This window comes from Haemaphysalis longicornis, unplaced genomic scaffold, assembly GCF_048455015.1.
Source record: "Haemaphysalis longicornis isolate Haplotype H1 unplaced genomic scaffold, Haemaphysalis longicornis Haplotype H1 scaffold_7, whole genome shotgun sequence".
Classification (NCBI taxonomy): domain Eukaryota; kingdom Metazoa; phylum Arthropoda; class Arachnida; order Ixodida; family Ixodidae; genus Haemaphysalis; species Haemaphysalis longicornis.
Window position 1 is genome coordinate 32,251,198 of NW_027526422.1, and position 25,781 is coordinate 32,276,978.

General features: G+C 49.9%; 1 protein-coding gene across 1 annotated transcript in view; it reads right to left on the bottom strand.

Moving 5' to 3' along the window:
• The window catches only part of LOC144146235 (phospholipid-transporting ATPase ABCA3-like), a 51,895-nt gene that overhangs the window by 4,698 nt on the left and 21,416 nt on the right, over window positions 1–25,781 (bottom strand). Inside the window, exons 9-16 of the mRNA XM_077678199.1 lie at window positions 21,134–21,383; window positions 20,436–20,685; window positions 18,606–18,679; window positions 12,439–12,660; window positions 10,351–10,692; window positions 8,770–8,895; window positions 3,722–4,009; window positions 2,256–2,518 (exon numbers count right to left, since the gene is read on the bottom strand). Of these exons, the coding sequence (XP_077534325.1) occupies window positions 2,256–2,518; window positions 3,722–4,009; window positions 8,770–8,895; window positions 10,351–10,692; window positions 12,439–12,660; window positions 18,606–18,679; window positions 20,436–20,685; window positions 21,134–21,383 (1,815 nt within the window). The remainder of the gene's footprint in view (window positions 1–2,255; window positions 2,519–3,721; window positions 4,010–8,769; window positions 8,896–10,350; window positions 10,693–12,438; window positions 12,661–18,605; window positions 18,680–20,435; window positions 20,686–21,133; window positions 21,384–25,781) is intronic.

The following is a 25,781-nucleotide window of genomic DNA, read 5'->3' on the forward strand; positions in this document are numbered from 1 at the left end:
CGCCGCCACCCGGCGTCAATGGAAAGGCGTCAAGCGCCGCGGCGGAGTTTTATAACTGAAAAGATCTAGGAACGTTGGTCACGGGTTCGATTCCGGAGCGTCGGCTGCTTTTCTGATGGAGGCGACAAGCAAAAACGCCCGTGTGTACGACATTTCGGCGCACGTTGAAGATCCCCAGGTGGTCAAAATTAATCGGGAGCCCTCAACTACGGCGCACCTCATCGCCTGCGTTGCGTCGGCGCGTTAAACCCTACAATCAATCAATCAATCAATCAATCAATCAATCAATCAATCAATCAATCAATCAATCAATCAATCAATCAATCAATCAATCAATCAATCAATCAATCAATCAATCAATCAATCAATCAATCAATCAATCAATCAACTCCTTCTTCGTGATCGATGTGTGTACTGTCTTGTCTTGAACCGTTCCTTCTTCGCGATTTTCACGTAACCGTTGTGACACAATGGAATCCCGGTTTAACGCACGCGCAGTGTGTCCAGATATCTTATCAGAACTTTTCGGTCGACTAACCGGTCTATGGGTAAATGCATCAGTTTTCTGACAAGACGCAATCAGTGCAACTACAGAAAGCTTTCGCTTTAATAACGGGGCAATTAGAGGGACGTTGAGGTAGAATCGGAGGGAAGACGAGACAGCCAGCACACAGAATTTCGTTGACCGGATCCGTAGTTCATTGCAACTGGCAGAGATTTGATCGTGCCCTGAATGCGCCGCATCTGTGGGCTCACCGCTGCTGTATTCGGGAGAAGCAAGAAGCGAGTGAAAACTCTGGAACGCTTCACAACGCCGTAGTGAACTTGGTCGTCGTAGCAAATAAATGCGGTATAACTTGTTTCAAGAAACGCTAAGTTCGTCTTGCATCTAAAGCATACCCTTTGAGACCCATAATGTGAAAAATTTCGGTTTCTTGCTGCGTTCTGAATCGGCTAATCTCCGCGATGAGATCACAAACATGCGATGGTTTGCAGCTTTGACAGGCAGCTTCCTGCTCCTATACATACGCTTGTGACGAGATGGAAGATAGCGGTGGTGTGCACATCGAAGATGGCTTTGACGACGATGAAGTTAACGGCCTAGCGTGGACAATCGCCCTGTGTGGTTATGGGCCGGAAGAAGAGGAAGAAGAAATCGTGGCGGAGGACGCAGCACAGTGGGATTCCGAGGAGCAATGATTCGGAGGGCTATCCGCAAGGTGCGGTAGCCGTCGTCTGCCGAGGCCGTCGTTAAGGACGCCCGGAGACCGAACCAGGCTGCAGTGTCAGCCGTGCCTTGCGTCGACGACCGCGCATTCAATCGCCGGCGTCGGCTGTCCGCAGTGGTGCATTCCGGGACAGATACCAAGAGGGTGAAACAAGCCCGGGTTTTCAACGTCACCCCATCGAGTGCGCCCGACAACGTGAGACGTTTTACCTATCCAGGGTGTGTCTTCAAACAGAACTGGGAACTGCTATCTCTTCTAAGCCTTATAGAGCTTTGTGTCTTGAGGATGAGCTTTATTGTCGCATTCAGCTTGCAGATGTAACGTCCGTCTTGTTAGTCGTCTACATAAATGTGCGTCTCCGTCTATATCGTCATAGTTTCTCAAGCACCTGTGTCGTTTTTGCAACGGTAATCCCGAGTCCTAGCCACGAATAACATCACAACGCTATATATAGGATAAACGCTTTCTCTTTCTTTAGCCCCTGAAAGCACTGCGAAAGCTTATGCCAGCACGGAGCGGTACTGCGTGATTTGTTCGTGGAAACAGATATGCTTTGCGTTTATGCTTTGCTTTTGTGGCTTTCTTTTTAAAGTGGCTATCGAGCGGCGTTCATTGCTGCAACCGAAGGAAAGCCGGCCAATAGCCGTTACTCCATTTCAATGACGTAATTCCGACGGTCGAATAACGCCGAGACCGGGAAAGAGACAACAATCTTTTGGACAACTTTCGAAGTTATCTGTTGGGCATGGAGATGTAATTTTTGGATGAGGTACTTTGCGACCCCCTAATCTAAGTACTGGATGTGTTGGTTGGCTACGTTCTGCAAGCATTTAAGATTTCGGAAGTAGGGGAAAAAAGCGTCGCAGGTTCTCTTTAAACAGTGTACACGAAGAACCACGGCAGAGTTGCAAATTACAGTGCTAAATTGCGAATTACTTATATAACACCAAGTGGGTATAGTTCCTCAGGAATGAGATAATCAACATCAGCGGTAGACCCTGATAGGACTTGTACACTTGTTCGCACCTGTGCGACTAGCTTTTTCACAAGCTGCGCCTCCGCGGTGACCGACGGGTGCTGCTCCGTCAGTTTCGCCAGCGCGTCCGTCGTTCTCTTCTTCAGGTGCTCCGTGGTGGCCGCGCGGGGAGACCGCATCTCCGCGCTCACCACGATGGCCAAGTAGAGAATGCCCGTGAGGAACATCATGAGCAGGTCCCACCCGGCGGACAGCACGCTCCATGCAGGGCCCGGAGACTCCATGCGCGAGCACTCCGAGTTTGTACAGTCGGCTGCGTGGTAGGGGTAGAGGCAGGAAACTATACTGAGCATGCGCATTGAAGTGCACCGCAGCTGGTTGATGCGCCCATACGCGTGCCCAGTTGGCCGCGGTAATGGCGACTAAGTTGAGTAGGGCCAAGGGAACTGTTCAACATTACAGTTAAATGTATACGCAAGAAAAACGAGCAGAGAACACTTCTGAAAATATCTATGACGGACGGCGCCCGACGGCGGCCGCGGTGTCGAGATATATTGCTATGGGTAATTTCGCAATCGATTACATGATTTAAGTAATTGAATTACAATCGATCGGTGGATTAATTAATTAATTAATTAATTAATTAATTAATTAATTAATTAATTAATTAATTAATTATTTAATTAATTAATTAATTAATTAATTAATTAATTAATTATTGATTGATTGATTGATTGATTGATTGTAGGATTTAACGCACCGACGCAACGCAGGAGAAGAGGCACGCCGTAGTGGAGGGCTCCGGATTAATTTTGACCACCTGGGGATCTTTATCGTGCGCCGAAATCCCGTACCCACGGGCGGTTTTGCTTTCCGCCTCCATCAGCAAACCGGCCGCCGCGGCCGGAAGTCAAACCCGTGACCTCGTGGTCAGCAGCACAATGCCTTACCAACTGAGCTATTGAATTACAAGGGTCGTTACTTTTCAAAGGAAGTAATTGATTCGTTACGAAATTACACCAAATTCAACCGATTACAAGTAATACATGCAACGCGTTACATACAATTCTCGGGAGTTCGGGCACCTCTGGTTGTTCACTGTTTGACTGTACGCCCTACTTTTCTGCGTCTTCATTCGCTTGGCCCAAGGATGCTTCAATACAATTGAAGCTCATGGAAACAAACTGGTGTAGTAGCCACAGAAGTGTCGTCCGCTAGGCTAGTTGGTAAGGATCAATAGTATGTGAACTATTGAGCGGGCCAATTTAGCTTTTTACAGAGAAGCTGCTTCAGTGTGAATCGGGGTGACCGCAAATGCCTCGTATTATGTTTCCACGAAATGGACAAAACTTCGATCAAATGATGGTAATCTTCGCCCGATCCTTAATTGCTCAGAAATCAATGTACACTATTCTCGCTAGATCCTAAGAAAGCAGGTATTGATGGGAGCGCAGACGTCCACGGAGACTCAGACAGTACCGAGTCCCTTCGCGGGAGAGACGAGTAGTGTACGTGCCATGGCAACAGTGCATGACGTGCTTGGCGAAAGGGCGCTGCTTCTCGGGAAAGCTGTCGACCGGCAGCGAGCAGAGGAGGCCGACGAGCCTTCGGTGCAGCCGGCAGCAGGTGGCGCGCTCGAAGATGGACGCCTGCAGCTCGCCCGCACCGTGGCCCACGGCGTACTGGGGCAGCAGCCGAAGCACCACCATCAGATACTGGGCCATCTCCGAGGTCCAGCTGGATGGGCGGAAGTTGGACACCGTGGTCGGGCCTACGATGTGCAGGTAGCTGTCCGCCACGGTGCCTGGGCAATCGACATGCACGCGTGTATGCGCTCTCGGCAGCTGGACTTGGTTCACGGTAGTGAAGTGGCAGCATTCTAAGTGGAGCTTACTAGTCCGGGTAGAAGCTCAGGAAACGCCTGGTAGCGCCCCCGTGACCTTCAAACTCAGCCAAGGTCAACCGAGTGTCCCGTGCGGTTTCGCGACTCCGAAGAAAGCGCATCCGACTGCGCTTCGGTCGCCCGGCTGAACCAATTCGCGGCGACGACGAATGCGTTTTCGTTTGTCGGAGCAGAGAAGTACTTCGAACAGCCCTTCGTGAAGCACGAATTCGGAACAGCATGCCATTGCATCTTCGGTTCACGTCGGTTCCAACCTATGCGTGGTATTTTTCATTTTTCATTTAAAACGTTACGCTAGGGGATTTCCTACAACCTGGTTAAGATATAGGAAAACAAACTGCCTCTTTGCAGGGACAGAATGCAAGAATTTAGAGACGAATGTAGGGTCATTAAGAATAACCAGTAGTAGGCGGTGAGTCGTGAAACTAAGTAGCGAAAGGTCCTGAGCAGATTTGCACGACAACATTGCTAGGGCAGAGAACAATCCTGACAAGACTTGCCTACTAGGCCAGACTGCAGCAGTTCCTATAGAGAATAACCATACGTGGCTGGTTTGCTGCTGCGAAACTTCACATGAGCTTTTCTTGGTCTTCATTTTTCTTTCTTTCGTCCCGGTTCTCTTGGCGCCGATTGAACTTAGACTCCACCTTTTCATTGTGAGCAGGCTTCACTGCGGCACAAGGCAGCAATATGAAAAGGCCAATTTTAAAAGGGCAAACGCCCTGAATAGTAGGCCTAACTGCCCTACACCAAGCCCGTTTTAAATCGGGTCATCAGATTTTTCAAAGTATGTAGCCATAGGATGCCGGCGCATCAGAAGTCTAGCTAATTCTACCCCACACGAGAGGTGATATCAAAGAGCTTAAAAAACGACACCGGTAAGCCTACCCGCGATATTGTTCGAGTTTTTACACAAGCTAATAGTAAAGCATCTAAGCAATACGGTAGATTTCCATAAACTGATAAAATAGCCTGGATTCACAAAGGTTTATGCGATAAAAGTTCCCATTGATGCCTTCAACGAAGTAATCGGGAAATCTGCGGAACATAACGAAGCACTGCAAATAGGCTTTGCACACAGTGAAAAACCATTTGATTTAGCGGGAAAGCGCACAAGTGAATAAATACCGGTGAACCAAGGCGTTTAATATATCTGTGGGCTCTTGAGGGGGGGGGGGGGGGGGGGTCACGCGCGAGTATACGGGCTCATACAGCATAAGGGTCCAAGGCAAACCAATCATACCCTCACGACGTGTCCGTTTGATATGGACACCAGCGCAATCGTCTCTCACGGGAAACGAGATGGCACACGGAGCGGCCGGAGGATTCAGCTACCAGGCCGACTTCGAAGACAACGTGGCGTCACCTACGGGGGGAGGGACAAGCTGGCGACATATCAAGAAATTACCCAGCACTATAGATTGGGCCGACGCACACGCCGCTCATCGAACACGTGTCACAGTAAACAAGAAAAACCCACACCAGTCGTACGCATTGCAAGACACGAGCAATGGGAGGCCGCCGGCTGCTTTGCTCCCAACCCGAGGTCCAAACAGGAGTCGTCCAGCTGGCGGAAGAAGCCACCGGGGCCCAAGCGTTCCTGACCGCTGTCTGAAGGGACAAGGACACTGCCACTACCAAGCAAGTGACTCCGTCTTAACAGAGACGACAATAAAGTTTTCATCATCATCATCATCATCATCATTATCATCAAGGGGCCATGAAGACAAATCACAACTTTATTTAGTCTGAAAGAACTAGCTTTTGGTAGCTGATATAAGCTCCATCCTAGCCACGAAACATGTTTAACAAAAAAAAACGCAAGAAACATTGAAAAGATTTCAAATGTCGCGCTGCAGTGACGTATTGCGGGCCGGTGTGACGTCATATGGGCTAGCATTAAGAACATTGTTATTTTTGTTGTAACTGGACGATCGCATTTAAGTGATACGATCAGACGAAACTTGAAGCCCCACTACAATCGCCCAGTCATGTCTCTTGGCGGTGCACCAGGTCGGCGGCCACGGATCGCACAAACAAGATTCCGTGACGTCATAGAAAAGTAGCCGGATAATGAGTGGGGATTCGCCACTGCTTCGCATGTTTTCTTTAATTTTTCGTTTATTTGTTTGAAGTTTTCGATGAAGGACAACGCAGTTTTTTTAGGAAGTAAACTTGTGTTTTGTCTTGATGGCCCCTTCAATAAAAAGAGTGAGATGTCCCTATTTTGGCGGGTGTCATAACGGGACACTATGTGATTCGGATAACCGACAACACCGACCACCCGAGCAAGGGAATGGCTCCCGAGTGGCGTATTGAGAAGTGATGTGCCATATTAAGCTCGGTAGAGGTCTGGAGTAGGGAGATTTGGGTCAGAGAACGCATTCGAATGATGCAGGATTTACAAATCTGATGGGCATATGCAGACTACCGCTGCAGCTGAGACTGTGATGGTTGCGATGGCGAGGATGTTTCGGTTGCTCCCTCATTATACGTTGTAAAGGTCTAACCACACGGGCGCGTGACAACGACGTCCACGCGTGTCGCCGCAGCGTGACATGAGCGGGCGTAGAAGCGCGTACAAAGGCGTGCGGAAATTCACAGTACGCGCCTGTTGCGCCTAAGTCAGTACAAACCAGACACCCGCGCACTGCGCCTGCACGACCGTGCGCCGAAGTTGGTAGCGAGAACGGCGCACAGTGATTTCCCCACGCATATCTTCCCGTACTGAAAATGGGCTGTCATCCAAAAAAAATTTAAAGGGCCCATCTCCCCGCGAGGGGGACTCGAGTAAATGCGTCGCATAGGGGGTGGGTGTATTGCGTTAACATTTAGTGTTTGGGGAGTTGGTGGTAGTGAATGCGTTGTATCAGCAGCTTCTTGACGTAGTTTGAATGAGTCAAGGATATAAGGCGCGTTCGTAACCTTTCATTCTGTGTCGGTTTTGTGGCGCAGTGGGAAGAGCACCATGTACCTCGCGTTCCGCCCACAGGTAGTGAATGCGTTGTATCAGCAGCTTCTTGACGTAGTTTGAATGAGTCAAGGATATAAGGCGCGTTCGTAGCCTTCCATTCTGTGTCGGCTTTGTGGCGCAGTGGCTAGAGCACCATGTACCTTGCGTTCCGCCCGCAGGGTCGTGGGATCGAAACCAGGCGCCGGTATTATTTTTTTATATAGTGTAGGGGGAGGGGTGCAGACCTGTTGTTGAGAGCGAGGAGGGTAGCGTGATGCGGGAGAAGAGGAGTGGGGGAGAGGGCGCACCTGGAACGGCTGTTGCGGTCGCCGAGGCACGCCAACGCCGGGTGACATCGTGAGTTAAAGAAATGCTCTGCATTTAAAAGAAAGAACTTTTAGATGCGACGCTCAGAGCATCTCTTGTCGGCGGCCCTGTCCTTCCTGCGTGCGTCCGTTGTTGTCCGTCCTTCCTGCGTGCGTCCGTTGTTGTTCGCAGCCTTTCCACTCTCCCCCTCTCCTCTCCGATAGCGAACACTCCCTCGCGAGGGGCATTGGATTGGATTCGATTGGATTAACTTGGCTTGGCTTGGCTTGGATTGGATTGGATTTGGATTGGATTTGATTAAAGTGGATTGTGCTGGATTGTGTGGCGTCATAGCCGCGGCAGACGCACAGGCGCCGGCGCGTCCCCAGGTGAGAGCGAACACGCTCTCTCAAATCTGCGGGTGTGCGGCCCAGCGGCTCTCAATCCGCCGGTAGGCGGCGCTGCGCGCGGTGTTGCACATGTGCAGTACTCTCTCTCTAGTTCACTCTACTCTCTCTCTCCGCGGTCTCCTCTCCTTCGGGCGCGCTGCGCACATAACCGGTGTGCCGCTCTCTGGCGGCCTTTCGGTCGACGGTTGCTCTCCGCTTGCGCTTGAACCCCCCGCAGCGTCGCATCACATCAGGGTTCCCGCGAGGGAAGGTGGCCGCAATTTTTGTGGTATATATTGCTCTTCGTTCGTATGCAGTCTTCATGATGGTCAGAAGCGGTAAAGGCAAGCTTTAGTTGAGCGGGTCCAATATGGTTAGGCCTACGCCTTAAAGCGGTGATCTCTCCGTACAACTCCTGGCCGTCCAGAGGGAATAGGAAAGGGCGGAGGGCCTCGGCCTTCCTGTCCCTACGTGGGAGCGGCTCGCAACTACAACCCACACGTAGTTCCTCAGGACAAAAAATAAAAGTTCTATATCTGTCTGTCTGTTACCGCAGCTGCCACGTGCCACGTGGCAGCTGCGGTTGCTCGCCCTCGCCGGCGTAGTGCGCGGCAAGGCGCAATTCTACTCCCACTCACGTGGCTAGAACGCGCCCATGTCTTGTACCTGAACGAGCGATTCTGTATGGAAGTACAAGCTAGGTAAAGTACAAGCTAGAGCACTGCACGAGCCCGGGCCGGCCCGAAAGCGGGCCGGGCCACCCGAAGTCGATTATCGGCGGGCCCGGGCCGGGGCCGGGCTCGGGCTCGACGCCATGGGCTCGGGCCGGGCTCGGGCTTGAATTCATAGGCCCGGCCGTTAACAGTGCCGAAGTGAAGTGTAGAAAAGAGCATAAAAATGAATATTATGAGTTTACTTTTACGCGCTTCTTGATGTTAGTTGTACACATTGTCTTAAATTAAAAACGTGTTTTGCTGGGTGAACGAGTGTAGGAAATGCAAGCGGCCACTAACCGAAGAAAAAAGAGCTGAGCACAAGCATCACGTAGCCAGTCATCTTCCGGTTCACCATGAGGCTGGCCATGTAGGTGAGGGGCGTGAACGACCAGCAGAACATGAACATCACCGAGAAAAGAGGACCTGCAAGGAAGCAATTAAGGTACACAATGAAATACAGATCTCCACGCTGGTTTTACGCGTGTCTCAGCACCGCAAAGAAGTCGAACAGCAATTTTCGCTGGGAAGTGATCCGAGGTAGGGGACCCTCTACCGTGCACCCTTCTAGGCCGGATGTAAACAAAGCAAAACAAGCTAGCGAGTACTCAAGGCAACCAGTTGGCGGACAGGGAAGTGTGCGGCGTTACATTGACGAAGGCATCCCCGTAACGAAGTACACCGACTCCGTCATGTAGTGGTAGAGTGGTGGACGAGCGGTGAGCAGAATTGCCTTGGTGTTGGCGACAAAGGGCCGAGAGTCAACTTAACTGGTTTACTGCATGGCGAGAGATGAACAGCGACGATACAGGAACAACACCGCTAGTTTACAGCATAGCTCGAGCAGAGAAGTGCTCCTAACGGAAGCCGGATGCGGTCTGGACTCGGTCACTGAAAACGCTTAATTTTTAAACAGAAGCGTCAACGGCTCCACCGCCTCCCTAGTGCTTTGCACGCGGCCCGAAATACAGACACACAAGGACCCTCTCTCACGGTCACGTGATAGCCGGTACACGTTTAATCCGAGAAAGGGAAAAAGATTTCCGCAGGCGGCGTCCGCACGCAGCTTTAAGTCCCAACACGACCCCGGGAGAACCAGTTTGTTCCGGATTTTGCAACTGCCACGAGCGTGAATCGTCCCCAGCAAGGGTCCGCGCGGCGGACACGCTCCTGCGTGTCGTAGTATACTTGAGGATGGCGGCTTACCGCAGCACAGGAAACTTTACCGCACTATATGTATACAGCGAACATGCAGCAGCGCACAAGGTAGCAGCGCACTGAATCGTAACAGCGAGTGAGGTAATGGGAACATCCACTTCATTTTCCTATAGTTCGTTTCGCAAGCTACGTGCAGCAATGCCGAAGATACGCGGCATAGGGAGGCAGTTCCACCTGAATTGCTGTGGACGTAGAAATCTTTCCAAAACTCAAACCTCTACGGTCTCTTGTTAAGCCCGCCTCGGTAGTGATCACAGTGAGTAGGCCGCCCTTGTCAGGCGGCTTTGTTGAGAACTGCGCAGCATTCACCATGAGCTCGTGAAACGAATGAATGAACGAACGAATGAAGAACATTTATTAGTATAGGTATAACTGAAGGCCGCATGGGTAAAAGGTCGATGGGAAGGAAGAAGTCATCAGTAAGGACCTAACATGGATGAAGCGTGGATAAAACGCCATAATAGTCTCTCCTTTTACACCCCCTCCCCCTAGCGAGTTGGGAACGGGATGCTAACCAAACGTTTCAGCAAGAACGAAGAAAAATCGGTATTTGCTGACTAACGGCCAAGGCAGCGGGTAGTACCGCGACACCTTCTTTCAAAACGCGGGCGTGCGGATTGAAGGACGCACGGATGGATGGACGAAGGGTGCATGTGGTCGTACCAAAGTAGGCGAAGCTGCGGCAAACGGTGTCGCTCTCAGCAGGAATGAAGGGCAGTAGCAACACGCCAACGACGAGAAGTTCGTGCGCCATGTCGATGCAGAAGGTGATGGTCCAGTAGCGCGCGGCGCTCAGGCCCGTCATGAGCTGCAGCTGCTTGGCGGAGGACGTGCGCTCCTCCAAGGGAAGGAGGAGGCGCAGCGCCACCGTCAGCGACAGCACCACGGGCACACAGGCGCCCATGACCATGCGGACCTTGAGGACCACGCCATGCAGCACCTGGCTTATGCGGTCGAAGTCCAGCGCCAGGAACCTGTCCCGCCCTTCCGACTGGGAAACCGCGTCTGCGGCGCCAGAAGCACGCTTTGCTGGTTCCAGCCCCTATCTCCCACCCTCTTTTAAGTGAAAAGCTTCTAGATCTTATGGTCTGCCACCGAATAAAACTGAGTTACACACAAGTGCAAACGTTTTGTTTAACCATTGGGCAATTTGCGGAAATTAAGAGAATAAAAGGAGGGATGTGGCTCGTGCTGAACACTTCAAACCTATAGTTGTCATTGTCACGACCGAAAGGGTAGATAGAGCATGCACACAGTGTTTCGTGAAAGTTTGGTATCGCATGAGGTTTTGCAGCCTGCCGACTAGCTATGCCGAGTGGAGGATTGGATTCATCCCTTCGCTTGCAGTAAATAGCGCGCGCACGCAGCCCAGCCAGCGCGCCATCGATGGCGGGACTGGGGACCAAGCGCAGGCGAAGCAGCCGTCTCAACCTCGTGGTAGCGAACCGGCGAGGCTCCGAGCGAACGAAGCGACAAAAACGAAAGGCGCAGCTTGCGCTCCTGTGGCTGAAGGTCCCTTGCGATGCGATGAATGACCTTATAAGACGAAGCGTGGTAGTGCTTTCTCTCTAATAAGAATTAAAAAGTCGAGCAAATAAAGGACGTAACACATACTATTGAATTGTAAGTAAGAAAGCGTACAATCTCGAAACATTTTTGAAATTTCGACTTCACAACGTAAGATTGTGTAGTGGTCTCCAGAGCAGAGCTAGCGGTCCAAGTCTTGCCCGTGGATGCCTTCCAACCTATAATTCTGTTATCGTGTTCGGTCCCTCCACCGGCACGCCGACAAAGAGAGGGCAGTGCAAACGTAGACATTGCCGACGCAGGTCGCACAGCGGCAAACATTTCAGAAACCTTTATTGTGCACCTGAGAGCTCACTTCTTGAAATAGATGCCCGTTCATAACTAATTTAGGAACTTAGAATGCCTTTCCAAGCGATGAGACGTGTAAGATTTTGCATAAAATCAAGCGATTTTGCATCAAGGTAGTGTCTATTATCACGGCAACCGTGAGAATTACCGTCAGATCTATTTCTCACGGCAGTCGCCTCTCATTGGCTAAGCACGCTACCCGGAGATTCTATGGGAGAAAGATTCCCTAAAAAGCTCAGTTCGCAGCTGCTTCTGTAGCGCTGTGGTATAGTACTAGCATTTAAGAGAGAAGGCTCAGGTTCGAGTCCAACATTGCGACGTTCTTCTTCTCAGCTTTCGGGATTTTTCAGTCATAGGAATTTTGTTAATGCTTTTTTACTCTAGTTTAACTTCTAGAATGGGTTGGATTACGTTTAACATAGAGTGTGTTCTGTATCGTTCGGCTGGGTTAGACTGGGTTTGTTGCAGTTGGGCTGAATTGGGTAGGTTTATGATGCGTTCGGTTAGGTTACGTTAGGTCCGGTGAGGTTAAGTTAGGTTACCTTGGGACGTAATATTATACAGCAAATTTTATGCCAGCAAGCTTTTATGGAAACTGCCATGAGAATTTCCCAGAGGTAATTCTCCCGGTTTCCGTGAGATTAGACGCAGCCTTGCATCAAATATGGCACCTGAGTTTTCGCACACGCAGATCCGAAAATGCACAGAACCGTAGCCATTAACAGCTTCGCTATAGATTTTTTTTTTCTTCTGAATATGATCTGAGCGCTATGGGGTGGTCGATCCCTTCGAGCGCTGCATTTGTTTCTGCATTCCTGCAGGGGTACATTGGGCGTCCTTTTGTTTTTGCTTCATAAGGAATGAAGATGAACGTACAGTTAACGTCGATGTCACGGCCTAACCGGTTGATGCGATCCAAGTTGTTGAAGGGGAGGTCAGAAGACAGGAAAGCAACCAAGACGGCCACCGCGCCCAACTGCACGAGCATGATTACGGTCTGGTACGCCAGCCACCGGCGCCAGCTGGCCAGCTTCTTGCGCAGCAGCCCGTCCACCTGGCACAGCAGCAGCCTTGAGGAGGATCTCGAATGAGGCCGCTCTGCGTGGTGCATGTGCACGCGCACACAATCGTATACATATTCAGGCGAAAGCCCCAGGTGCCTCATCAAACTCCAAAAGTGACCGTAGTCATAGTCGTAGCCAACGCAAATGGTATCGAAATGGCTGCTGCAGTAAAAGGGAACAAAATAACAAAATCGCTTCAATCCACGCTGTGAAGGTGGTTGTAAAGAAAAGCTATTAACGACACCAACAACAGTTGCATATGCGACGCCACTTGAATTCACACACGGGGCTCTACAAAGAGTGAAACTGGAGATTCTGGCAGCCGTTGCTTGGGATTCGAGGGGGCGGCGTCCCGAACGGAGTAGCGTCGGACACGGCCTGGCTCGAGCGGCGGATGCCGCCGCTCTAGCCCAGCCGTGCGTCGGCAGGGAGAAAACGGAGACGAACGTCTTTCCAAGGGTGAGGAGGAGGGCGGTTACTTCGCTGCCTCCCCGTCACTCTTATTTCATGCCTCCAAACCGTTGGCTGGTAAAGGTAGAAAGATACGCTTTAAAAATTAGATCCAGTTTCTCCTAGTGTGAATTTTGCTGAAGGGGCAGAGCGGTGGATCTCTTGTATCAGCTCGAATGCAACGGGCGCTCGCCCGAGGACGGAAGTGCCGTCGCCGCGCAAATTCTACGGTTCGCGCGCAGGAATGTGCAGCTAAACATAATTTGCGGGAGGCTCCCTCCCGTCTCCCTTTCCTAGCAGGAGACAGGGGAACCTGCCCCGGCGAGACCATTGACAACCGCCGCGCGGCGGTTCCCAGACCCACCACTAGAGGCCGCCGGTGGGTTTGGGAGCCTGCTCCGCCTACATTTGCGCTACGCACGACCTTCGGCAGACGGACGAAAAGGCTCGACCTCCCACAACGTCTGGCATCCACCAAGGGTCTGTTCTCGCCACCTCCTCTTTCATACCCACATCAATGACCTTCCATTGCATATTTAAAGTCAAATTCGTCTGTACGTGATGACTGCGTCATATACCGGCCCGTCACCGACATCCGATCAGCTATCCCTGCAACAAGACCTTCTTTATATTCAAGGATGGTGCGATGTGTGGCTGATGACACTCAATCCTTCCAAATGTAAAGTTACATCGTTCACCCTCCGGCATAATCCTTTAACCTTTCCGTACAGCATTTCGAATGTTTCAACAAACCTACTGCCTTCGTTCAAATACCTCGGCGTTATTCTGTCGCATGACCTTTCGTGGAAGGCCCACGTAACCAACATTATCGCCTCAGCCAATAGAACGCTCGGTTTTCTCAAACGTCAGCTGCGCCATGCTCCACCACATGTAAAGCAACTCGCATACAAATCCCTTGTTCTTTCCAAACTTGAATGCGCATACGCCATCTGGCACCAACACCAAATATATCTCATAAACGCACTTGAACTTTGTTCAAAACCGTGTTACCAGGTTCATCCATTCGGCATACTCCTACGGTACAGGCATTTCATCTTTAACATCACAATTGGGACTGGAGCCTCTTTCTTTCCGTTGTCGCATCGCCACCCATTCTCTTTTAGGTGCGGAGCACCTTAGGACCGCACAATGTCCGTCAGCGTCCGTGCGCAAATCATTTAAAATCACAAAAAATCCCACAGGCACCGGCAGGATTCGAACCTGTGTCTGGTAGACCAGACAGAGTTAGTGTCAGTCGTCTTACCCATTCGGCTACGAGCGCGCGTTAATAACCGAGAGACAAACGGCTTACTCACTCGCCTGTAGCGTTGCGGAGTAGCTTAGGACCTCCCAATGTCCGTCCGCGTCCATCCGTGCGCACAACACCATCAAGCGAAAATCAAACGAAATTCCATTTGAGCCGTGAGTTGCAGTTTCATTTAGGGAATAATCAAGATGCAACTCACGGCTCAAATCGAATGATAGTCGGGGCACAAATCGGATGTCACTCGGGGCGCAACTTGGACGTCATTTCGAGTCTCCGTACTCCGCACCCTCGCCATCATCCACGGAATGGAGATGCTGTCATTTTTCATAGATTCTTTTATTCTTCACTCACCTGCGCACCTTACATTACCCCACCGACATGCATATCTCGATTGATTGATTGTAGGGTTTAACGCGCCGACGCAACGCAGGCGATGATGCGCGCCGTAGTGGAGGGCTCCAGATTAATTTTGACCACCTGGGGATCTTTAACGTGCGCCGAAATATGGTACACACGGGCGTTTTTGCTTTTCGCCTCTACCAGAAAAGCGGCCGCCTCGGCCGGGAATCGAACCCGTGACCTCGTGCTTCGCAGCGCAACGCCTTAGCCACTGAGCCACCGCGGCGGGTCGACGGACGTATCTCATCGCACCGGTCATGCACTTCTTTCAAGTTTCAGGTCACCGCACCCTCACCACTACCTCCGCTGCCTCCTTTTCCCCTCCCGCGGCTAAAGACTGGAACGGCCTTCCCCACGATATCGCACCCATCACCAGCCCGTCTTCTTTCAGGGCCGAAGTAACGGCTCACCTGTCCTGTTATTTTTTTGTGGCTGCAAATTACTGTTTCCTACGCTCACACCACCCCTTATGTAATATCCCCATTTATGTGGGGGAGGAGGAATAACATTTATTTTTCTAAGGGAAAGGGGAGGGGGACAGGAGAGTGGGTGGTGGCCCCAGTCCAGGCCGCCTTCAGGCCCCCCAGCAGCCCTCGCCCGGAAGATCAGGTACTCCTGATCCTCGAGCTGGGGGCTGGTCAGCCTGTGCTCCCACTGCTCCAATGTAGGTGATGGAATTTGGTTGGGATGTTTGACGCACTCCCATATGAGGTGATAGGTGGTGTTTGGTGTATTGCATGTTGTGCAGTTGTAGAAAAAAAACAGTTGGTGAAATATGATGTAAAATTGCCATGTTGTAGTAAGACTGTGTTCGGATAAATGAAATGAAATGAAAGCGAAATAGAGGAGATTGCGTCTACAACTACGAGATGTAGCGAGAAACGTTCAACGTCTCATTCCTCCTGGGTGAACATAGCGCCCCCAGATCTTGACGCGGGCAGTGATCTGTATAGACCGGAACTTTATGCAAAATGCCTATTTTTCCATCGAGTCCGTATCAAGCCTATTTACATACATATTAGCATGAAGAAAGGGAAGGGGTGCATTTTGTTAAGCAACACTTTATTAGGCCTATAAGACCCTATTTTGACTGTATGGGCCTATATATGCGTTTTTGTGTTATTGCATGTATACCTGTTACGGTTTCTCGTTCAATGTTCTGCAAGGACTGCTCTCGCTTCAGAAGCCCGCTACAGGGTGTTTGTCGCAACCTGTTTGCTAGGAAAATCCGCGAGCCGTGCCAAACAAGCCGAGAAGCGCAAACCGTGCACGAGCCACCGCCACATCGACCTCGCCACATCGGCCGAGCCGCCAGAGGCCCGAACGCAGCGACACTGCAGCCAACCTCACCGACGACACCCCTGCCCACACGAGCTGCTTTGTTTCAAGTCCTTCTGACGCGCTGTGTCCGCGGACCAACAGCGAAAACGTTTGCTATGTGCCCTATCCATTGCTAAAGCAATAGAAAATAAAAAAACGAAGAAAACGAACGCGACACAGCCGCGCACATGCCACTCAAGGTCAAAGACACTTCCCAGGGAAAACCACGTGAAAAATCTGACGCACCAAAGTTTTCAGGTGACGCCACGAACACGTGCGCAGCCATCCGCCGATCACGGGAACGCCTCCGGACGGCAAGACGCAGCACGTGTATGACGAAGTAGGAACGAGAAACATAGCTTGTAGGAATTAGCTTCTCGGCACTTTTGAAGCACTATAGTCGTGACAGCCATCATTTTCCATGCCGGTTAACCTTCACGGGCATTCGGAAACCTATCATTAAGGGAATGAGTTTCAAAGAATGCTGCGTGCTGTCTAATATTGATAATCAGTATATAGTATAGTGCATAGTTGGTGAATGGTGTTATTACGACAGCTTCTCCATATTCACCTGCTTCTGCAGAACAGGATAGCTTAGTAATTTTTCGGAATTATTGCACTGCCCTGTACTATCGCTGGGATTCATCGATGCTGAGAAAAGCTGAGGAGGTCGTTCTGCTTTGTCAACGAGTACATACCTGCAATTTAGATTGCTACTTCGGTCTGCAGTTGTGCCTTCAAGCAGCAGTTACCGATGCTCATCTTCCCCCATGTGCACAACCTGTTGTTGCACTTTGAAAAACTCGGCTAAGGGCGGAAAACTACCACAAGTACACTCGCCGGTGGTACCAGCCGCATTGCAGGCAAAAAAGGCGTCGCAGCCAAAATGATTAACACCACGCTACACTTGAACGAGACTTGGCACAATCATTTGCTTATTTCACACTCGTAACATTTCCGCAGCTCACAGTTTGGGTGCTATTCTGACTAAGAATGCTGAGCTCATTTCGAAGGTCCAGGACAGATCCGCCGCCACCCCCAAAGGACCGGTTGCGAATAGAGCCATTCCTGCCGTTATTGGGAACGCTTAATCCGAGAAGTGAAACATTCAAACTACTTTAAAAGAAAGCAAATAGGGGTGAGCAACAAAATTATGCGTCATTTGTTTTGAGACTAATTCCTCAGATGTCGCTATCTGAACCACGGCGGCCGGAATACATAAACCGCAAACGGTGTGCTAAAACGTGGCCTACCGTTTCCAGCAGTAAATGGAAACTCCGGCTTCCGGTCACACGGTAAATGGTACCGCAAACACGGTAACGATATGATAAAACTGTCTAATGTCCTAGAAGTTTAAACACGTGTCCGATGGAAACGACCGATGTGTTCTGCCTGCATGCTCCACTAATTAAAGCAAAGCTTTCTGGCTCTACCAGCCAACGGTTCTTTCGTGGCGATGGGGACAACAAACTCGCAACGCGGTGGAGACGCCTGGGGGGGGGGAGGCAGGGGGGGGGGGGGCGGAGAGTCACTCACGGAGCACACTGTAAATGGCGTGGCGAATTTACCCAGCGTTTCCCTCGCGGAAGTGCCTGCTTCCGGGCGGCGGCGTCGGCGGAACGGCTTTGTCGTCCCCTTTAGCAACGGTTGTTTTGGGCCTGTTTTGGCGCAGCTTCGCGTCCATTGCGCGCTCCCTTCGCACGGCTTTATTAACTTGTTCGACAGCACCTCCTGGGCAACCTTTTGGGACAGCACCTCCTTGGTAATAAAGTGGTGGTACGGCAAACATACGTTAAGAATTGGTTTGCAGTGCGGAAAAAACAAAATGTTCAAGCCACATTATAGACATCTCGCCACTAGATAAACGCTACCTTTTACGTACTGCTTGCCGTGAATGGGACTCCGTTTTCTAAATTGGTGAATACCAATTTGCTTGCGTTTTAACAGTTATTACAAAAGGCGAAAGTTGCGACTGGTTCTGATAAATAGCGATTATAACAGTTTCCTCAGCTTTCTCGCAATTCTCAAACTTACTAAACTAGTTTAAATCGGTATAAATGGGAATCACTAAACTCACATGCCGAACTGTTTCGGTGTCTGTGTCGCGCGGTGGTGTAGCCCCAAGCTAGCACATCAGGATGGCTAGGTACGCTGTCTCACCCTTCGAAAGACGTTCCTCTCCGCTTTCTTCCTTGCTGAGTTCGGGACACCACCCCCGCGAATTTCAGGTAACCGCTGGAAGAATCTCTGGTTTCACTCTTTGTAGAGGTACGTGTGTGAATTCAAGTGACGTCGCGTGGGCAATTGTTGTGGGTATCGCTTAAAGCTTTGCTTTCCAACCACCTTCATAGCGTTGATTGGAGCCTTTTTTTTTTTTTCGTCAGCAATTCTTCAGAACATTGCAAATTCCTTGCCAGGTGACGCGTTGCTAGTGTGACGTAAAAGCCAGCGTCCTTGCTGGACGTTGCATCACCCGCATTTTACCTATTACTTTTGCCCGGTCATGGATGGATGGACATGGCAGAGAAAGCCGAAGCCCTTACTGTAAGTCTCTATGCCGGTTGTGGTCAGCACTGTTCCCGTGTCCAGGTCGAACGCAGTCGGGTCGGCGTCTAACCTGCACCAGGATGTAGAAGACGCGGGGTTACGAAATACCCCAGGCCAAATTACTTATCTATGCCCATCAGAAAACTTGGAAAACGGCTCTAAAGATCGCTCTTGAACGGTACTGGCGTTCTTCGAGCGCTCGAATTACCTCATTAGAGCGATGTTGCGGCCATTGGCCCGATTCCCTTCAGTTGCAGAAATGAACTCACACTTTGGTCCCTTTTTAAAAAGTCGCCACAAACGCAAAGCAGAAACAGCAGGCGATTCTGCTGCGACGATCAAATCACGCGGCGCCGCTTCTTTCTGGCGTATCTACAGCTGTCACTATGCTTCCAGACGCGAAGGAAGGACTAACAGCGTTCATTGGAAGTGTTGCAGAGTCCCTTTAAGGTACGGCAGAAAGCGACCTTGTGTCTGCGCCCGTGTCTGCGCGTGCATCTGCATGTGTGTTCTAGGCAAAGATATCGCGAAGGTTTAAACACGTTCCTGGTATCAACGCCAATTCGCCGTGTTCGGACGAATCGCTTACAGAAGCATACCCTGCCTCTCAACATGGGGCTGCCGGTATCATCATCATGGACTATGACGTTTCGGTGAGATGTGATCGCGAACTCGCGATCGCAATGGTGACTGCCAAACCACTTTCCGGAGATTTTTCTATGACGTCACAGAATCTGTTAGTGTGATTGGCTGCCGCCGACCTAAGCCGCCGCCAAGAAAACCTGACTGGGAAATTGAAGGGGGCCTCTAGTTCCGTTTGATCGTATGACTTGGAGGCTAACGTGCAGTTATTACATGGAAGCTGTGTTTTTAGTGCTGCCTCATATTACCCTACTCACTCCTATATGACGTCACTGTAGCGCTAAATTTACGTTTTCTTATATTCCCTGCGTTTGTTTTGTTAGAAAAGTCATTAGTGGCTGGCATACAGCTGATTGAACTACCGAAGCGTATACAGTTCTTTCAAACAGAGCGAAGTTGTGAGTTGTCTTCGTGGCCACTTTAAGAATTTCTTTGTGTTTGTGCAATTCAGCGAGAGAGAAGGAGAGAGTAAGAGACAGAGAAGGAGGGAGAGAGAGAAGGAGGGAGACAGACAGAGAGAGGAGAGAGACAGAGAGAACTGAGAGAGAGAGAGAGAGAGAGAGAGAGAGAGAGAGAGAGAGAGAGAGAGAGAGAGAGAGAGAGAGAGAGAGAGAGAGAGAGAGAGAGAGATCCAACATAGCGATGTCGGAGGCGGTAACCATCTTGTTCCGGCTGTGCCTTGTTGAACGATGCCATTGCGTAGGAATTAAGCCACACCTATTCCACACCATACTTGACCATAAAAAGCTTGTCTCTACCCTAATACATTATGGTGGCGAAGTTTAAAATTCGTGTGTCAACAGCGAGACTTGATTTTCGATGGCGGCCGTCCATCAATAAGAGAATTTCCAGCGGTCGGGACTCGACGGCACATGCGAGAGCCGACTAAATTGGCCGTTTTCTCGCGACGCCGCGTGCCGGAACGTGATTCTCCCCCTATAGGACACTGCCGTATGGATCAATGTATTCGCCCGCGTTATTCCAACAATACCTGGCACCCGTACGAGAAGAACGTCGCCAATGAGAATCATCCGACCAATCCGTGCATAGACACATCATTACCGACAAACCTCAGCTGCTCACAAGGGCAACGACTGTAACGAAGAAAAGACGCACTATTGCTTTCCGCTGCATAGAGTTGCATATTGATATCTTGTTATAGTATGACACTCCAGGCCGCCTACCTGAGCATGACGTCCTCGAGTGAAGCGTTGCTGACGCCTATATGCGTGATGCCCAAAGGCTGCTGCTTCTTTTCGAGTTGGCGCAACAGGTTGACGAGCGCCTGCGTGCCGGGAAAGCCCACAGTGTAGATGGCCGATCGCCTCCGCTCGATGAACGGCTCGACCGTCGGCAGTAGTTTTTGGATGAACGCCGTCAGTTCGGCCACGCTGTTATCCTCGTCCAGTGCGACGGAGAAGCGGTAGCCCGAGCCTGCGGAAGGCAATCGCGTGCTCTCCTTGGAAGATTAGGCCGCAATGACAGAAACGTAACGACTCCATTGATCATGGTTATGCCATCGTTTCTCTACACACAAAAAAGCGTCAATCGGCATTGAAACTTGACTCGAAGAGTGGCACAACCCTACAAGTGCTACAAGCGCTTGTATTATGCCAACAGTCGTTGCAGTTTCTGCCGTTACAATAACCCTCAAGAGGCAGTTGTAACATAACGATCAAACGTAGAGAATTGATGTGGTCTGAGAGACTGGGCACACCGTAGCTATATTTCGCATTCTCGAAGAATAATATAGGTAATGACAGGGTCACGTGGGATACCACTGTCGATTCATTGCGTGCGTTCCGCGGCTAATGTACGCCGCGTTGCTCACAGTTCGTGGGATGGTTTCCAAACCTCATGAAGTGTAAGATAAACGCCAAACAGCGTGGTTGGTCCCTTTCGCCGCCCATTGTATGCGCACCGTGCCGCTTGCGCAGGTAGAGGGAAGAGCCGCAGCAGACGACGCTGCCCTGCGAGATGACAGCGATTCGGTCACCCAGGAGCTCGGCCTCGTCGATGGAGTTGGTGACGAGCAGGATGCCGCACTTCTGCCGCGCCTTCAGGATCATCTCCCACACGCTGTGCTTCGCCTCCAGGTCCATGCCCACGGTGGGCTCATCGAGTAGCAGGTACTGGACGTTGCGTGCGCGCGGACAACAGGAAGGCAGCTCGTCAGACTTCGTCCAGAAGGACATTCGTAAATAGCGTTTCTACGAAGCCCGACAGGAGATGGCGAAAGATGATTAGCGCTGAAAGTTTGTTGTTTTGCATTCTTTGGGTGGTGGTGGTCCTTTATTTCACAAATTACACCTCTTCCTTTATGCGAGGCATAGTTTACCTGCCTCACCCTGATATCGCGATAGGTTCGTCTTTTTGGCCTCGTAATACGCCCACGCACACACGCACACTCAAGTAATTGCAAGCGATTCCAGATATCTTCCAAGTAATCTACGTTAATATAAAGTAATTCAGATTATTACCAATTGTGTCAAATAATTACCAGAAAAATCTGGTAAAATAACGAAATTTTGATTAATCCTAATTAATCTCTTACTAAACTTCAATATCAAGCAATACATATCTTCAGAAATTATACGTAATATCCTGGCAATATGAAGCAATTTAGGGTATTCCGGAATACTTCAAATAAATTTCAAATTATTCCAAGTAGCTTGAAATAGTTAATACTATTCAAGATAATTCCAGTTCTTATCACTCAATCGCATCGTGGACGAATTCTGTCATTTTTTTTCCTTCTTCGAAAGTCATGCCGTAAGTGGTTGACATTGATCTAAGAAATCCCCTGGTAACTTGAACAGCTGTTGTGTCCATTATATTAACGGGAGCTAAGCTTAAATTCTTTTTGCGCAAGTTTGAATTATTGTTATCTTGACTGAGGCAATTTCAATTCAATTCAATAATTTTCCCTTCACGCATTTTGAAAGCAAGCATTTGTGTCAAAAACTCGTGGGCCCTCATCAAGGCTCCTAGTAGTGGGCCCGAGCAATACGGTTGTACACAAATACCGACTCAGGTTATACGACATAAACCAAATGCGCAGGATTGACAATAATATGTGCGCACAACAAAAGGTGGAAACCAATTCAGTTCCCACAAAATCTACGTAGTATATGGCAATTACCAAAAAGACCTTGAAAGAATCAGGCTGAAATATTTACAGGTGATGATTTTTGTATTGTACTAAAGCTCAGGGTCATTTTTTACAATATGGTTTTTAATACAAGACGGAAATTAGTGGTCTGCTTTTCAGTGATGGGGAGGCTATTCCATATTTTCATTCCAATGTAGTTTTCTGTGCATTGACCATAAATTGTTGACAGGTGGAATGTTGAAGTTTCTGCTTGCTTGGTGTCTGGTTTCTTTTTAGGGAGATATAATTCATTTGTATTTCAAAGGTTATACAGTGCGGGCATTCTTACTATCCTTAATCCTTGACATTAGCATTAAGGAACAGAATAGAGTAATAGTATAACGCGCCGTCGTTATTCTCACTGCTCTCGCGCAGCACCGAACTGCCCTGCAGAGAGACTCTGCCCACAACGGGTTCGAGAGCGAGCCACGACTCTCGCCGCGAGTGTACGTTGTCAGTCACTTCACATGTAAGCGAGATATTTCATAGTACAGGGGTTTATTACGCGGGAAACCACGATCAAACGCTATACTGCACTACGCACCTAGCCCCCGGGGCATACAGCCGTCAGCGTGTGCCCTGCCCGTAGACGTCCAGCAGTTAGCGTCCGCCGGCCGCAATGCTCGCTGACGTAGGGGAAGGGGGCTCTCTCTGTGGCCGCTACACATTTCAAGCCACTGGACTCAACCGGGCGGCATCGGCGCTCGTCCGCTGACCTCAGACGGCGCAAGCCGTCACATCGCGGACGCGGGGGCAACCCACCAATGAGTGGAATATACCCGCCGAGACTCGTCGGACATCCTATATAAACGCACTGACGCAAGTCAAGGCATGCGCAAATCGACACGGTGGTTGCCGTGACCCACGGAAGTGGGAAACAACGGCCAATGCAAGAAACGGTCAAAAGTGGCCGAAGGGCATTTACGTACCGTGCGATCGCTGCGCTCCTGCGCGCATCCCCCATCGCCTCGTAGGGAGAGGAGGGAAGCGCGCAAGGATCGCCCTCGTCCCACCAAGGAGGAGGACGTCGCTAGCGCCTCCTCGCCCCGATTTGAGGGGCTTGGCCCCCACAACAGGCGGTTTTGTAGTCTCTGGCAACTAAGAACGACATAATACCTAGCTTTTTAAAGATTGAAGCAGAGTGCACCGTACGTTTGGAAAAGGTGATACTACTGACAGCTCTTTTTGTTATGATGGTGTCTAGGTGCGATGGATAAGTATACCCCCACTACTATATACAGTACGTTAAATGACAATAAAATATGCTAACATATAGCATTCTTAACGTTCGAAGCCGTGCTTATATGAAGCCATGCTAAAACAGGCTTTTCTGAGCCCTGAACAGATGTTATTTATAATGGGCTGTATAATGCATTCTCTTTTCCAATGTTACAAGATAACATGATCCTGACACAACTTCTGAAACTGTAGATGCGGATAATTTTAGGTTTCTTTTCGGAATGCGTTTCTTTCGGGATGAAAATATTGCTGTGAACCATGTATGGGTTTATTTATTTATTGTTTTACTGCCCGGCCGCGTCTGGCTCTGTTATCTGCAGTGTGTCCCAAGCGAAGCGCGTCTTCCATTCTTTATTTTTCCGCCGCATGGCTATCTCATTCAGATAAGGAGTCTGTTTCGCCCTAACGTCACTAGCCTAGAATAATCTTCTTTCATCTACGATGTTCTGGATGTAAATCAACGGTTCGAGAACCACGCGTGCCGGAAGATGAAACGCCTGCAGAGCAGAAGCCGCGGTATTCGATTCTCCGGCACTCGCCTATAGGCACGTCACTTTGTTGACTGTTTCTCCGCCGCCTCTGTGTTATCTGAGTTGTAAGGGGAGCACAAGTTCGCTCCAATAAACTTGTTTTAGCTTCGAGTCAACTGCGTCATCTTTGGCTGCGTGACAATATAATATATGTAGTTTGGGACACATTTAATCCTAGTCTATTATCACAAAACCTTTCTACTGCGTTACTCAGTGCCTTATTTGACATGTAACAAATAGTGAACTGAGAAGAGTTGAAGTGTGAAATAGGAACTGAAACTGATCATGCTCCATATATCCCCCTTCCCATTTCAGCCCCAACCACCCCCTCATTGGCTTTGGACTTCCTATGAAATAAAAGCTTCAACTAACTAACTGTAACAGATCACGCGCTGCAAGTGGCAAAGCGCGCCTCAAGTTGACTGATCTCCCTTCTAAGGCAGCGTTGACTTGTTACCACAGCCCATTGTATGCACACCTTCCACCCTTTGCTCGGTCGACCTCCACGAGTGTTTTCCGGTGATGGACAATGCTGGATTCCCAACGGCATTGATTCTACACCGTCCGTCCGTCCGTCTGTCTGTCTGTCTGTCTGTCTGTCTGTCTGTCTGTCTGTCTGTCTGTCTGTCTGTCTGTCTGTCTGTCTGTCTGTCTGTCTGTCTGTCTGTCTGTCTGTCTGTCTGTCTGTCTGTCTGTCTGTCTGTCTTTGCACGTGCGTGTGTCTGCGCGTGCGTGCGTGCGCGCGCTTATTGCAAAGCCATGGCAAGACGTATACATTGGGATGTCAGGGTGAGTTGGGTAAACACTGCTCCGCATTAAAGAAAGCTAATCGAGTTTTCAAAGAATGTGTACCCCCGCTACCTGAGGCACACAAAACAAGAAGTGTTCAGTCATAATCATGTTTCGCCATTTGCTGTCGTTTCTCCAGAATGTTTTGTTTTCTGGTTTAATTCTCTTGGGCTTCTGATGCACGAAAATTTTGGTCTGTGTCTGTCTTTCGTTTCACCCCCGACCGCGTAACAGATGAAACAAATTTTCAACAACAAGTAAATAGAGGCAGTACCGTTCCAAACCCCTAAAACCACTGCCGCATGTCATACATACTCGATTTATGCAGCGCCAAGGAAGACCGAGGCGTGTTTGATGCGAAGGGTCGGTACCCATGGGCGTCGGCAGGATTTTGTCTTGAGAGCTAGGGGCAAACCCGTTACATTGCGGGGGAAATGGAGAGGGCCGAGTGGAGGGGGCAAGTCCTGGTGTGACTTTCGGGGGGGGGGAGAGGCAGCTGCCACCTTCGCGCCCCCCTGCAGACGCCCATGTCAGTACCTAACCGACAGAAAAAACGGTCTTATAATTAGGAATACACGCTAAAATGTTTTCCACCTCAGTAAATAAAAAAATAAGACGCAAAGTTCTGAAAACAAGCACGGCCGGACTCGACTCCCTTCGGAAGGAAAGTCCAGTCCGGCCGTGAATCAAGATGGCTAGGTTGCGCGCCTCCCTACGAGATGGCGTGCGAGCAGTGCGAGCACGGGAAAATAAAGTCGATAAATTAGACATTGCATTAATCGTATTAGAAGAATGTGGGGTAGAGGAAGTTACGTGACAGG